We start from the raw sequence: 11,874 nt of genomic DNA on the forward strand, positions 1-11,874 counted from the left end.
TACAAAAGAAAAACAAATCAAACTTCACTATTTGTTACTGTTAAAATTTCTCAAGTTCACCACATGGTAGGCTATTCATTACAATAAAAAGAAATCTATGAGACCTGTGATGTATTGTTTGCAATAGGCACATGTATGGGTATCACACTTCATATTTCCATAATAATGGAATATCGAGTTTGCAGATTGCTGATATGATAAACGCATGACACTACAAAAGAAACTTGTGTGAAAGATTCAAAATGATACAAAATAAAAGAGTAATCTTCGGAAAATACTTTTTTTTCAATTATCTCTTATATATATTTCATGATACCTGTGTCACATGAAAAATACAGAAAATAATAAGACCATATCAGAGCCATTCACAACCAAAATTACATCATATTTTTGTCCTTCAGCAAATTACAGCCACGAAAGCTTTATTTCATCCACTATTATATACAGTCAACCTCGCCTAAGTCGACCTCGCGTAAGTCGAAAACTCGGCCAAGTCGAATCTCCAGAAAAGTCCCGATTTTCTCTTTACTTATTTCTTTAAAATAATCTTGCACAAGTCGAAGTTTTACAAGTCGAATTTCGCCTATGTCGAAGAAAATTTCGAGTCCAGATTTGTGTAAATACATGTAATTTTCATCGCACAAGTCGAAGGTTTTTTTTTCCCGTACGTCATTCAAACATGGAAGTGAAGCGTTCTTTCATTCTTCGATAAATAAACGAAGGAAAAAACAGTACTTTTGTAATAAAATACTCCCAAGGGTCGAATACAAGTTAACCCTAACATCCCTTATATCCTTGATGTCCAGTTGAGAAGAACATAAATCACATGTACCAGGGTAGAGGCGAGCCATGTGCGGGCAGCGCAGCAGGGTTTGGGGAGAAAAAGGAAGGAGAAAATGTCCTCACAATCCGGTATAAGCCACCAATCTCTGTTTGCGAGCGTCTTTGGGACAACAAAAACCGCTTCCGACAATAAAAACAGTGTGCGAGTTTGACTGCAATTGTTTATGAATTTGATTGCAACTGTTGAAGAATATTTTGAAATTCCCTAGTAGGTGCCTATTCGCCACGCTCGCAAACATCTGCAACTCAGTGAGACTTTGCGGAGCACGCGAACGATTTGCAAAGGACGCGAATGGCAAAATCAAACATTCGGAAGTTTTTATCCGAATGTGCTCCAAATATGAAGCAAAAAACAAAACAAAACAAAAACACTCATTCTTGCGCAGCTTATGCCAATTTCCCATGATGTAGGCGTATGTGTGAATGTCGCGTGTATACTTTTGCTAAAATACAGCCAGTTACGTAAACGAAAAACACGCAACGGAAAAGCAAACCACGCAAATTTTTCATTAATCACTGGAGATTTTTTTTTCAGGGAGATTGATAACTGTCTTGAGTTTAGGATTTTCTCTTTCCCATATTTTACTTTTCTTTCCCTTTCATTTCTTCGTTGCGTATGTGTGTGCAGACCGTGAGTGCTATACCCCACAATTCACAAGCATCTTTTTTTCCCCCTAGGTTCCCCCACACATTATTTTAAGTTTCAAACATAATTTCCGCGTGCATTGGGAGTTATCTAAAGTGTATTTTGGGACTTAAAAAAAAAATAATGCGTTTTCAATCAGGCCTACAGTGTACAGGGCTCGACACTAACCCGGGGCTACCAAAATTTCAGAAATGAAGATTTTGGTGGCCCGCGAAAAAAGTCGGATGTTTGCCATTACTTTTGGAAATGAACAGCGGTAACAATCGGCTCCGTAAGATGCTAAAATGAATGTCAGATGTTTGCTTTTAATTTTGGAAATGAATAACGGTAATATTCGACTCCGTATGATGCTAAAATGAATGTCGGATCTTTGCTCATACTTTTGGAAATGAATAACGGTAAGATTAAACTCCGTACAGTGCTGAAATTAATGTCAGATATTTGATTTTGCGTTTGGAAATGAATAAGGATAACAATCGGCCCTGGAAGATGCTGAAATGAATGTCGAATGTTTGCTTTGACGTTCGGAAATGAATAATAATAATAATATTCAAGTCCGTACAATGATAAAATTAATGCCGGATGTTTGCTTTGGGTAAATAACAATAACATTCAGCTCAGGAAGATGCTAAAGTAAATGTCGAATGGTCACTTTGACGTTCGGAGATGAATAACAATAATATTCAACTCCGTATTTGTACCATGATTTAATAAATGCCGGATGCTTGTTTTTAATTTCGAAAGTAAATATAGAAATAACATTCGGCTCCAGAAGACGCTGAAATAAATGTCAAATAATTGCTTTTACGTTCGGAAATGAATAGCAGTAATATTCTGCTCCATACGATGCTAAAATAACTGTCGGATGTTTGCTCTCAAATTTTGAAATGAATAACAGTAACATTTAAATGCGTTCGATGGTAAAATTAACGTTTGATGTTTGCTTTGACGTTCGGAAATTAATAACAATAGTATTCAACTCCTTACGATGATAAAATAAATGCTGGATTTTGCTTTTACGTTCGAAAATAAATAGCAATAACAGTCAGCGCCAGAAGATGCTAAAATGAATGTCGAATGGTCACTTATACGTCCGGAGATGAATAACATTAATATTCAACACCGTATTTGTACCATGATTAAATAGAATAGATGTCGGATGCTTGTTTTTACTTTTGAAAGTAAATAGCAATTACATTCGACTCCGGAAGATGCTGAACTAAATGTCAGATGATTGCTTTTACGTTCGGAAGTGAATAGCAGTAACATTCTGCTCCATACGATGCTAAAATAACTGTCGGAAGTTTGCTTTTAAGTTTCGACATGATGCGTTCGATGGTGCAGGGGAAATTAACGTTTGATGTTTGCTTTGACGTTCGGAAATGAATAACAATAGTATTCAACTCCATACGATGATGAAATAAATGCCGGATGTTTGCGTTTACGTTCGAAATAAATAGCAATAACATTCAGCTCCGGAAGATGCTAAAATAAATGTCGAATGATCCCTTTGACGTACATGAAACGCATTTCGATTATTACAGTCCAATAACTAAGTTTCTCGATTTTTTAAAACTCAAAACAAAACAAAAAGCACTAAATATTATACGTATTGCTACCGTCTACTGTATTTCAACTGCCAATTAAGACATAAAAAGATATTGCATTGTAAAAATTTATCGGAGAATATCGCGAAACAGACTCCGAAGCTTCGGGGTCTGTTCGAGGTTTCACGAAGATTTTGCGAACATCACTCACGTCTGGCGAAGGTCAAGCGCTATGTCGAGACAGTAAAGACTTCAAAAACAAATCACGACCAGATCATGACGCATTGTGCGGAAAAGTTCATTGAAAAAAAATATATATATATATCTAATTCAAATTCTTACCGAAGTAAAAACATCCCCAAACAAATAACGGCGCCCCGAACTCCCGCGTTCGTTTCGCGATCTTTTGCAGAAATTACGTGCAACGCATTTCGATTATCACAGTCCAATAATTGAGCTCCAGGATTCTTTTTTTAAACGTAAACAAAACAAAAATACTAATTAAAACATAATACTACCGTCTACTGTAATTTCACGGCCACTAAAAACATAATAAGACACTGCATTATGAAAATTCGTCTGGAAATACAAGTCGAAGAAAAATTCGACTTCCGCGGAAGTCGAATTTCGCGTAAGTCGAAGTGTTTTCGCCGGTCCCAATAGATTCGATTTAGGCGAGGTTGACTGTAGTTAACTGAAATTGGGACACAAAACACACAAAATCTGACTGACACTGTTGTTAGTTTATGGTTGCCATGATAACCAGCAATATCGGACATAGCTAAATCATATATCAAAATGTTTGCAATAAAAGTTTAGGAAAAGTCACCAAATTTGTTTAACATTGAGTCAAGGGCATAGAAGTGGCAATGGCCAAATGAAAATATGGTAGGGGCACAATGTGCCCCTACCCCCTTGGGTTAAAGATCAGTGCACATGACACACTGCTACAATCGCACTAACATTCTATACACATAACACCACATAGTGTGCACATTGAATTTGGGAAATTACAAATGTAGTAGTAAATGCTATTGAAATTCATGAAAGGCCAGGTTAATGGAGTGAATAAAACAAAGCTTCCAAGCACTTTGCAGGAAGTCCCAAAATCCACATTTTTCTGGTTTTGTGCTGTATCTTTCTCATCATGATTTTTACTGCAGATATTCATAGTATTTCAGAATGTAGAGTAAAATAATTAATTTATTTTAGCTATGTAGTAGCTTTGTGTTGTCCATACACAAATGTCTGTTTCAACTGCAGAATTTCTAATGTCTCTTAATTGCTATATTTACAGATGGATTATCAAAATGGCAACACATTTCAAAATATTAAAGTAAGGTTTTTCTTTTTTTATTCTTCCTGATTTTGTGAAAGATTTAATGACTTTCACTAGCTTCATCTAAATTTTCTCCTATACAATCTGTGAGGTAAGATTCAGAGCTGCAAATTTAATGACAAACCAATAACATCTGCAGCAAATTTTCCCCCGGCTTAATTGGTTTATGCCGCTATGTGCTGTTGACCATGGGTGTCTGTGCTGCGGTGCAAACTCAATGTCACAAGGGTTATGTTGATGCTCTCTGGTGCTATAATAGCTTCATTTTTTCATATTATGTGACAAAAAGTAAATTTTGGTGATAGAAAAAGCTCTAAATTTTAAGTGGGAGAAACATAGCTGAAGCTAGGAAAATTCAAAGACAAGCACGAGAATAGGAGATTTTGCAAAAATAGCCTCAGATCGGGGCCAAAAGCCCAACAAAAGCCTGCCAAAAGCACAGGAGGTGGAGTTTCTATCATTATATCAATTCCCACACAGCTGACACGATGAACCTGTGAAAGTTCCAACATCAAATGTTTTTCTTCCTGATACACACTTATGGACAGTGTCTGCATATTGCAGGACAGAGAGGCGCATCCGTGCCTCCTTCAGGTTCACGTTGTACTCCAATATTATTTTTTTGTACATTTGATGGTTTGATTTTAACTCATCACACAGTGGAGATTTCTCACTTTTGTATTGTATCCTGGCTCTACTTTTGTTTTCTTCCTTTTGGGCAAGGAATACTCCCTCAGTTTTCAATCCCTCAGGGTCACCTCCTTGCTTGGCTTTATTTAATCCCATTGACATCTCCTCAGATGACCTCCTTGATCAATGCAGTGTTCAAGTCTTGCTATAACATTCTGTGGACTCCAACAGTGTGATCAAACAGTCTCACATTAAAAAACTTGCCATCTTTGTCCAAGATGTAGAAAAATCTGTGACCTTTAACCTTAACAGGAAGCTGCTTGCGAACTCCATACCGTGAGTGTTCACAGGAGACATTTCTCAGGGAGGTTGTGAATCTCCATGGCAACCCAAAGAGGCCATACGTCTGGATTGTCACCTCCTCACCTCCTTTCCTAAGAACAATGCGATAGATTGACTTCCTGCAGTAGGCATATGAACCCATGAAAATGACAGCTCCTACAAGAAAACAAAAAGAAAAGACAACCGAAAATGACATCACAAACACAGTCAGGTATCTGCTTGTACAATAGGGACATACAGTCCCAACTCTAGAATTGTGTACAAACTGATAATTTGGCTATGCTCAGTATTAGTGAATTGCAGTAATCATTAATAGCAAAGCATCTGGTTATGGCCAAAAAATAATAATAATAATTGTCTTGTGAATAAGAATGAAGGTTTCAGCATAAGGAAATTAACCTTTAAAGGGGAAGGCTAGTAACTGATCAGTGGGAATCAGTGGAAATGCTGGAAGATGATTGTTCCAATCCTTATGGGATTCATTCAAGAGTTCATTGTATATCTATTGTTGTGTTAAAATGATTTGCTTCAGAACGGTCTCATATTCAAGTAATGTGCAGATTAATGCTCCGTCACTGACCAGGGACGCTAACCTGGAAGCATTAAACTGCACATTACTTGAATATGAGACCATTCTGAAGCAAATCATTTTCACACAACAATAGATATACAATGAACTCTTGAATGAATCCCATAAGGATTGGAACAATCATCTCCCAGCATTTCCACTGATTCCCACTGATCAGTTACTAGCCTTCCCCTTTAATAACTTCTGTTCATTTAGTGTGCTTGTGCCCTGACAAACAACATAAAGAAAGGAAAAATGTTCTCAAACAGCCCGATGCAAAAAAAAATAATAAAAATGAATATTTTCATATGAATAAATGACAAACAGAAACAAGAGAGAAACCATACTATTTCAATTTCACAGGTCTCACATCACAACAAGAAAACTTTAGTGCTTTATTCATAAAGCATGTCAACCTAGTCTTTTACTTTTGTTTTGATTTGCTAGTCCAGATGATCAATAAAAGGAATTTGCATTCAACCATTTTTTAGCATACTTAGCCCAATCATCTACAAAGAAATCATCAATCATTTGCTAAAAAGTAGTAGAAAAAAAGGGGGGAATCAGTGAAACATTTTGGAGTCAGTTTCCCTGGTTGTACCTAAAAAGTAAATAATCTATCATGTGGGAATCCTTAGTAGGGACTGCACATTAGTCATTGTGTACCTGCAGTAACACTAAGCAGTGTGATTGTGTAACGCCAGATACCAGAGCTGAGCTGCATGCGTGCTCCCGCCCATGATCTCCAGTTTTTTACGTCATCCGGTGGCCCCTCTTCACCATACTTCACTTTGACGTAGGCATCGGTATCACGCATAGTCAGGTATGCAGTATGGGTCAAGTACGTCCAAAAGATCAGCTGGGTACAGGCAAACACACCAATCATCTTGTAGAAAATTCCTCTGTCATTTTTGTACAGCAGAACGTCTTTTGTCACCTCCTCTTTGGAAAACATACTCAAGAAGCGTTTATACAAAGCAACACTATGTGGATCTTTACACATCCCCAGTATGGAGTTACCACAGTAGAGTCTGCTGCAGCACTGTCTTATATGATCCACTCTGAATAAGGCAGGACCTTGACTTGAAAAGGAAGACTTTGAAGTGAATATCAGATTTGGTTTCCATATTCTGTAAGGCCACATCTTCATCATTTTGATACTGTTTCTGGTGTGTGAAAACAGTGAAGCAGCCAGCATTATGGAGCAGTCCTTGAACACAGATTCCTTAAAATTGTGATGCCAGCAGTCCAGATCACTGTGAAATAAAGAAGACCAAATATACATAATTGGTACATATACATACATATAGATTTAATCAAGAATACCAAATGTCACAGTCTGAATGTCACTGCATTAAAACCACGTAATGAACATTTGCGCAAAACTGCACAGTTGATACAAAAAAATCATCAAAAGGTCAAGTCTGTATTCATTGAATATGCATGGGGTCCTTCAGGCTTATTTTAGGCGCAACACTGTATACGCAATATATTTCGCCAGTCTAAATCTTAGCGAATCGGGAATTCCCAACGATTTCGCAAGTGGTTAAATTCGCGATCATGGAGTCCTGTACTGAACAGAGAAATGTACACGCATACGTCACATCCACATTGGGCTCAGAGTCAATATTTTTGTGTGTCTTCAATTTCGCGAATAGCACCTGACTCGAGAAATATTCGGCGTATACAGTATTGGTCACATAACCGAGAGAGAATGATTCTATTCCTCTTCAATTGTTTTTCTGTCTTTATGGAGCTTCTGAAATTTTGGGAAAATGCCATCTTCATTCTCCATGATATGAAAAATTAACATCCCTATAAGGCTATCCCTGATATATTCCACACAGTTCTTCATCACTTTACACACACACACACACACACACACACACACAAATGGATTTCATTAAATGTTGAACTATGAAAGAGAAAAAGCAATTTTGCAGTATGTACCGTATGTCTAATCATGCTATTTAATGTCCAAAGAGTCATGTGTGACACTAGACAGAAAGATCCGTCTGTCCGGAGGAATCTTTTATATTTTGCCATTAACGCTGTCCTCCGTAGACAGACGGAAGGTACCAGTACCCATTGCTGTGTGGATATTCTTAACCACTGTCTCTATGGAAAATTTGGTGAGGTACCTCGCCCTTCTCGATTGCGTCTAATTCACAGCCCTAGGTTGGCAAATTTAAGCTTGTATAGTGTAATCAACTTTTTAAGAATACACTACACTCACCAGATTAATGAATAATCCAACATTTCGGTAGAATTTTCAACGTAAAACACACATCAACCAGCCCGTCGCGTCGTCACGTTCAAACTGCAGAAACATACAGTATGAATCTATTAGCCAATCACATGCAAGGTAGTTTCTACGTGTTTCTTTTACTAAAACACGTACCTCGCATGTGATTGGTTTACAGATTCAAAATGGCGACTTACGGCTAGCAAACGGCGATGTTGTGATATGGATAAAATTTCTGCATTATAACCGAGTTACTCTGAGTATTTCGATTGCACAATGTGAGAAATTACCCCAAATATTGCTGCATAATGTGTCATGTCATGTCAAACTTGTTTGAATGTAAAAAAGCAGTCTGAAATTTGGTTTATCGTAACGTTTGATCTGTGCGCGATGCTCCACACAGGAGCCGGGATCATTGACTTCGGTCTGTATACGGAGGGGATCCGTGAAGCCAGACACAGTCTCTGCGGAACATTCCCCGACAGACAGATACAGACCGATCTTTCGGTCAAGTGTGACACCTAGAATGCTTGTGTATATCATGAATCATATTGTAATGCAAAATCACTCATTTTGATTGGCATGACGCGACGCTGCACAATACAATAATACAAATACAAATTCATCTATGTCTGTCCAATTCTTACAACAGACAACTAACAAGTAACATTAATTCACTCTCTCATTCTCCAGTCTATCATTTAAAATCACATTTTGTTTTTGGCAGATTTTCTTTTATTCTTTAGCAACTCTCATAACGATAATTCATTGATCTTCGGTCCTGGCTGACTTGGATAAATAACAATTAATATTTGTCTACTTCCGGGTCACTGGGTAGCTCTACTTCTCCTTCCTCTTCCATAAACAGTGCATCTCTCTAAAAATTGCTAAAAGAAAATCTGCCCAAAAGAAAAAGAAAATGTGATTTACATTCTAAACGCTAGTCGTAGATTATCTAAAATAATATTACTTCTCATGTTAAATGACATGTCATAATGAAGACGGACGTGACAAGTGGTATTTTCAACTTCACATACGTACTAGACTTCTATGACCAGATAGCTCTCATAACATTATAATTGAGACTTGCTCCAGTTGGAACATTCATTATCGCAGCTGACTGAACAAAATGTTGTTGTTGTTGTTGTTTTGTGTTTAGTGGCGTTTTCCATTCTCTTTAGAATATTTACGCCAAACACTTATCTATAAATTTCTTTTCCTTTTATCATTTTTTTTTTCAAAAAGATTATTGTAATGAGTATCCTTGGTCAGCTGTCGGTACGTCTATTTGCCTGCTTAAAATATCGTGTAAAACCTTTAGTCTACGTTAATGGCACTAGTATATTTTATCTGACATAAAATCGAATACATGGGACTGGTCATAACAGTTTCGATACGTACGTCTAACTTTACACTATTTATAGTCTTTCGCCGAGTTCACTCTTCGACGACATATTCTAAAAAGAGTGAGACTCTCCTAGCCGTTAATTTTACAAGTGCAAATAATTACCTAATGTTTGATGTTGCTTCAATTCAGCAAGTGAAAGAGTCAGTATGATTTATTACCCGCCGCCGGTAGCCAGAGACGTGTAATGTTGTACGATTGATGCCAGCGGTACAATTTTACAATACACAGCGAGCGTAACATGTGCGTATGCTGTATTAGATCGGATACGGGAACAGCAAAATCTTCTATTATGACGTTCCTATATACCGGTACTTCTTTTGGGGAAAAAAAAAAGGGGGGGGGGGAGGTGTGCTATCTTGCTTTATTTTCTGTACAGGGATACCTTCTCCTTCTTGACTTTTACATAAAGTTTTTATGTACGCTTTGTTTATCTATTACATGAATGATGTAGCTTTCTTCTTCTTCTTCTTCCATTCCATGGGAACAACAAATGTTCATCTAAAATATGTTCAACATGCAAGAGGTACTTTCTTCATTTGAATTACAAGTGATAAACGTATGTTTGTTCAATTCTAACATGTTTGTTATGGATTTTAAAGAAACAGTCACGAAAATTGAAATAAAGTGTGTTTTGATGCAAAAAAAAATCCACATTTAACAACATCAATTGCCCGAACACTGTTGTTTGTTTATATGTTTTCAGAAAACTTGTCATTTATTTATAGTTACGATTCTCTTCAAATGAAATGGTTACAGCTATGATATTCAAATTCATGTTGATTAGGGATAGAGTAAACTGGAAAGATTATCAATGACTGAAAATGCTTATCAAATTATGACCAAATAACTGAATGAGCACGGTATGGAAACATATCAGAGAAGAATGCAAGCGTACTGATTTCTTAAACAATCTCATCCTTTCTCTTTCTCTCTCTCCCCCCCCCCCCCACCCTCTCTCTCATTTTCATTGAAGTTAATGAAGAATGCTTTACGGACAGGGTTATACTACCCTAACCATAAGAGAGAAAGAAATAGGCCTAACACTGTTACAAGATTAATACTTTTCTGTACCAAGGTCTATCTGGTGGACAGTGAGAACAGCTCAATGGGAATTTTTGTGTCCATCATGATCAGCACTCATACCAATAATTCGAATGTGTGACTGTCAATTGCAGTTATCAGTAAGATCTTTGAGGCATTCTGAATTACACGCATAGTGTAACTGAAAGTGGAGGTGGACATCCTTTTCAGAAGCACACCCCCCCCCCCAGTTACTTTATTGTCCAAATTGATGAAATTCTCGAATCGAGCTGTTTTTTTAAATTGCATTTGACAAAGTCAATTTTGTCAATCAGTTGCAATTAATTTATTGTTGTTGTTCATGTTGTTTGAGTGAATGGTTTGATTCATTCAGCCCGATGAGTACGTATCATGAAAAACGATACATAATGATTCGATTGATAGTTATATTCTTCATTTATTAAATAGATGTTCTTTAAAATTTTCATTATTTTCATAGATAATGTTTTTCCCTTTAACAGATCTAGTTCGGTTTGTGATGTATTTTCCGGTTTGTGATGTATTTTCAGTCAAGCCCAACTCGGTACGTTGAGCAGGCTAGCTTTACAGCTAAAGCACTGCCTATACCGTTCCAACAACAGGGCCGAGGGGCAATGCTCCCTTCCTCCCCCACCCCCCCCCCCGCCCCATCCCCATCCGATGGGAAGAATCGTGGAAAGACGTGGGTTTTCTTTTTTCTGAAGATTTTGTTTGTGTTTGTGTGCGGGCATATACAGTCACCCAGCCTCCCTATACACACTGGGTGCCAATCACGAGTCCGACATCCACAAATCATAAAGCCCGAGAGTCATACAACAGTACAGCAGTGAATGAGCTTGACACTCAAACAAGGCCCACAAGTCCGACACATGTCCCGTGTTAAAGTCGAACTCGTGGGCTGTTTTTACCTACTCTCTCTATTTTTTTTTTTTTTTTTTTTTTTGGTTGAGATGAGGAACTCATCCAAAATTAGTTTTAAAATTCCAATCTTATTGATTCAGAAATCAATCTATTTTTTCTCAGTCTAATTTTGGATTTGTCTCTAACCACAATCTTATAGATTGATTTCCAATCCGTAAAGGAAGTTAGAGAGTTAAGTGTCGAACTCATGGGCTGTGTGAATTGTGGATGTCGGTCTCGTGGGATGACCCCCACCCCATCCCCCCCCCCCCCCCCCCCCCACCGTCGTTCCACGACCCCGGTATAGTGGAGCAGTGAAAAGAAAAAAAAAGGAAAAAGTGTTGCAA

The 11,874-nt window shown here is 37.5% G+C and overlaps 1 protein-coding gene across 1 annotated transcript; it reads right to left on the reverse strand.

The window, feature by feature from the left end:
• Positions 1 to 5,210: 5,210 nt before the first annotated feature.
• On the reverse strand, positions 5,211 to 6,870 carry LOC139737561 (transmembrane protein 223-like). The gene is made up of 2 exons (XM_071648243.1): positions 6,582 to 6,870; positions 5,211 to 5,503 (listed from the first exon to the last, which is right to left on the reverse strand). The coding sequence occupies exons 1-2, from the start codon at positions 6,868 to 6,870 to the stop codon at positions 5,211 to 5,213; spliced, it is 582 nt and encodes a 193-aa protein (XP_071504344.1).
• Positions 6,871 to 11,874: the final 5,004 nt, after the last annotated feature.

Source organism: Diadema antillarum, unplaced genomic scaffold (assembly GCF_040938485.1).
Source record: "Diadema antillarum isolate AM-2024a unplaced genomic scaffold, OU_Dant_1.0 seq00000696_RagTag, whole genome shotgun sequence".
In the NCBI taxonomy this organism is placed as follows: Eukaryota; Metazoa; Echinodermata; class Echinoidea; order Diadematoida; family Diadematidae; genus Diadema; species Diadema antillarum.

What these genes read in the sequence shown, in the direction of transcription:
- LOC139737561 (XM_071648243.1), bottom strand. Translation starts at nt 6,870, where the DNA reads ATGTTTTCCAAAGAGGAGGTGACAAAAGACGTTCTGCTGTACAAAAAT. An exon ending in ACTGCTTAGTGTTACTGCAG is followed by an intron (nt 5,504 to 6,581) that starts GTACACAATGAC and finishes GTTTTCTTGTAG; the next exon opens with GAGCTGTCATTTTCATGGGT.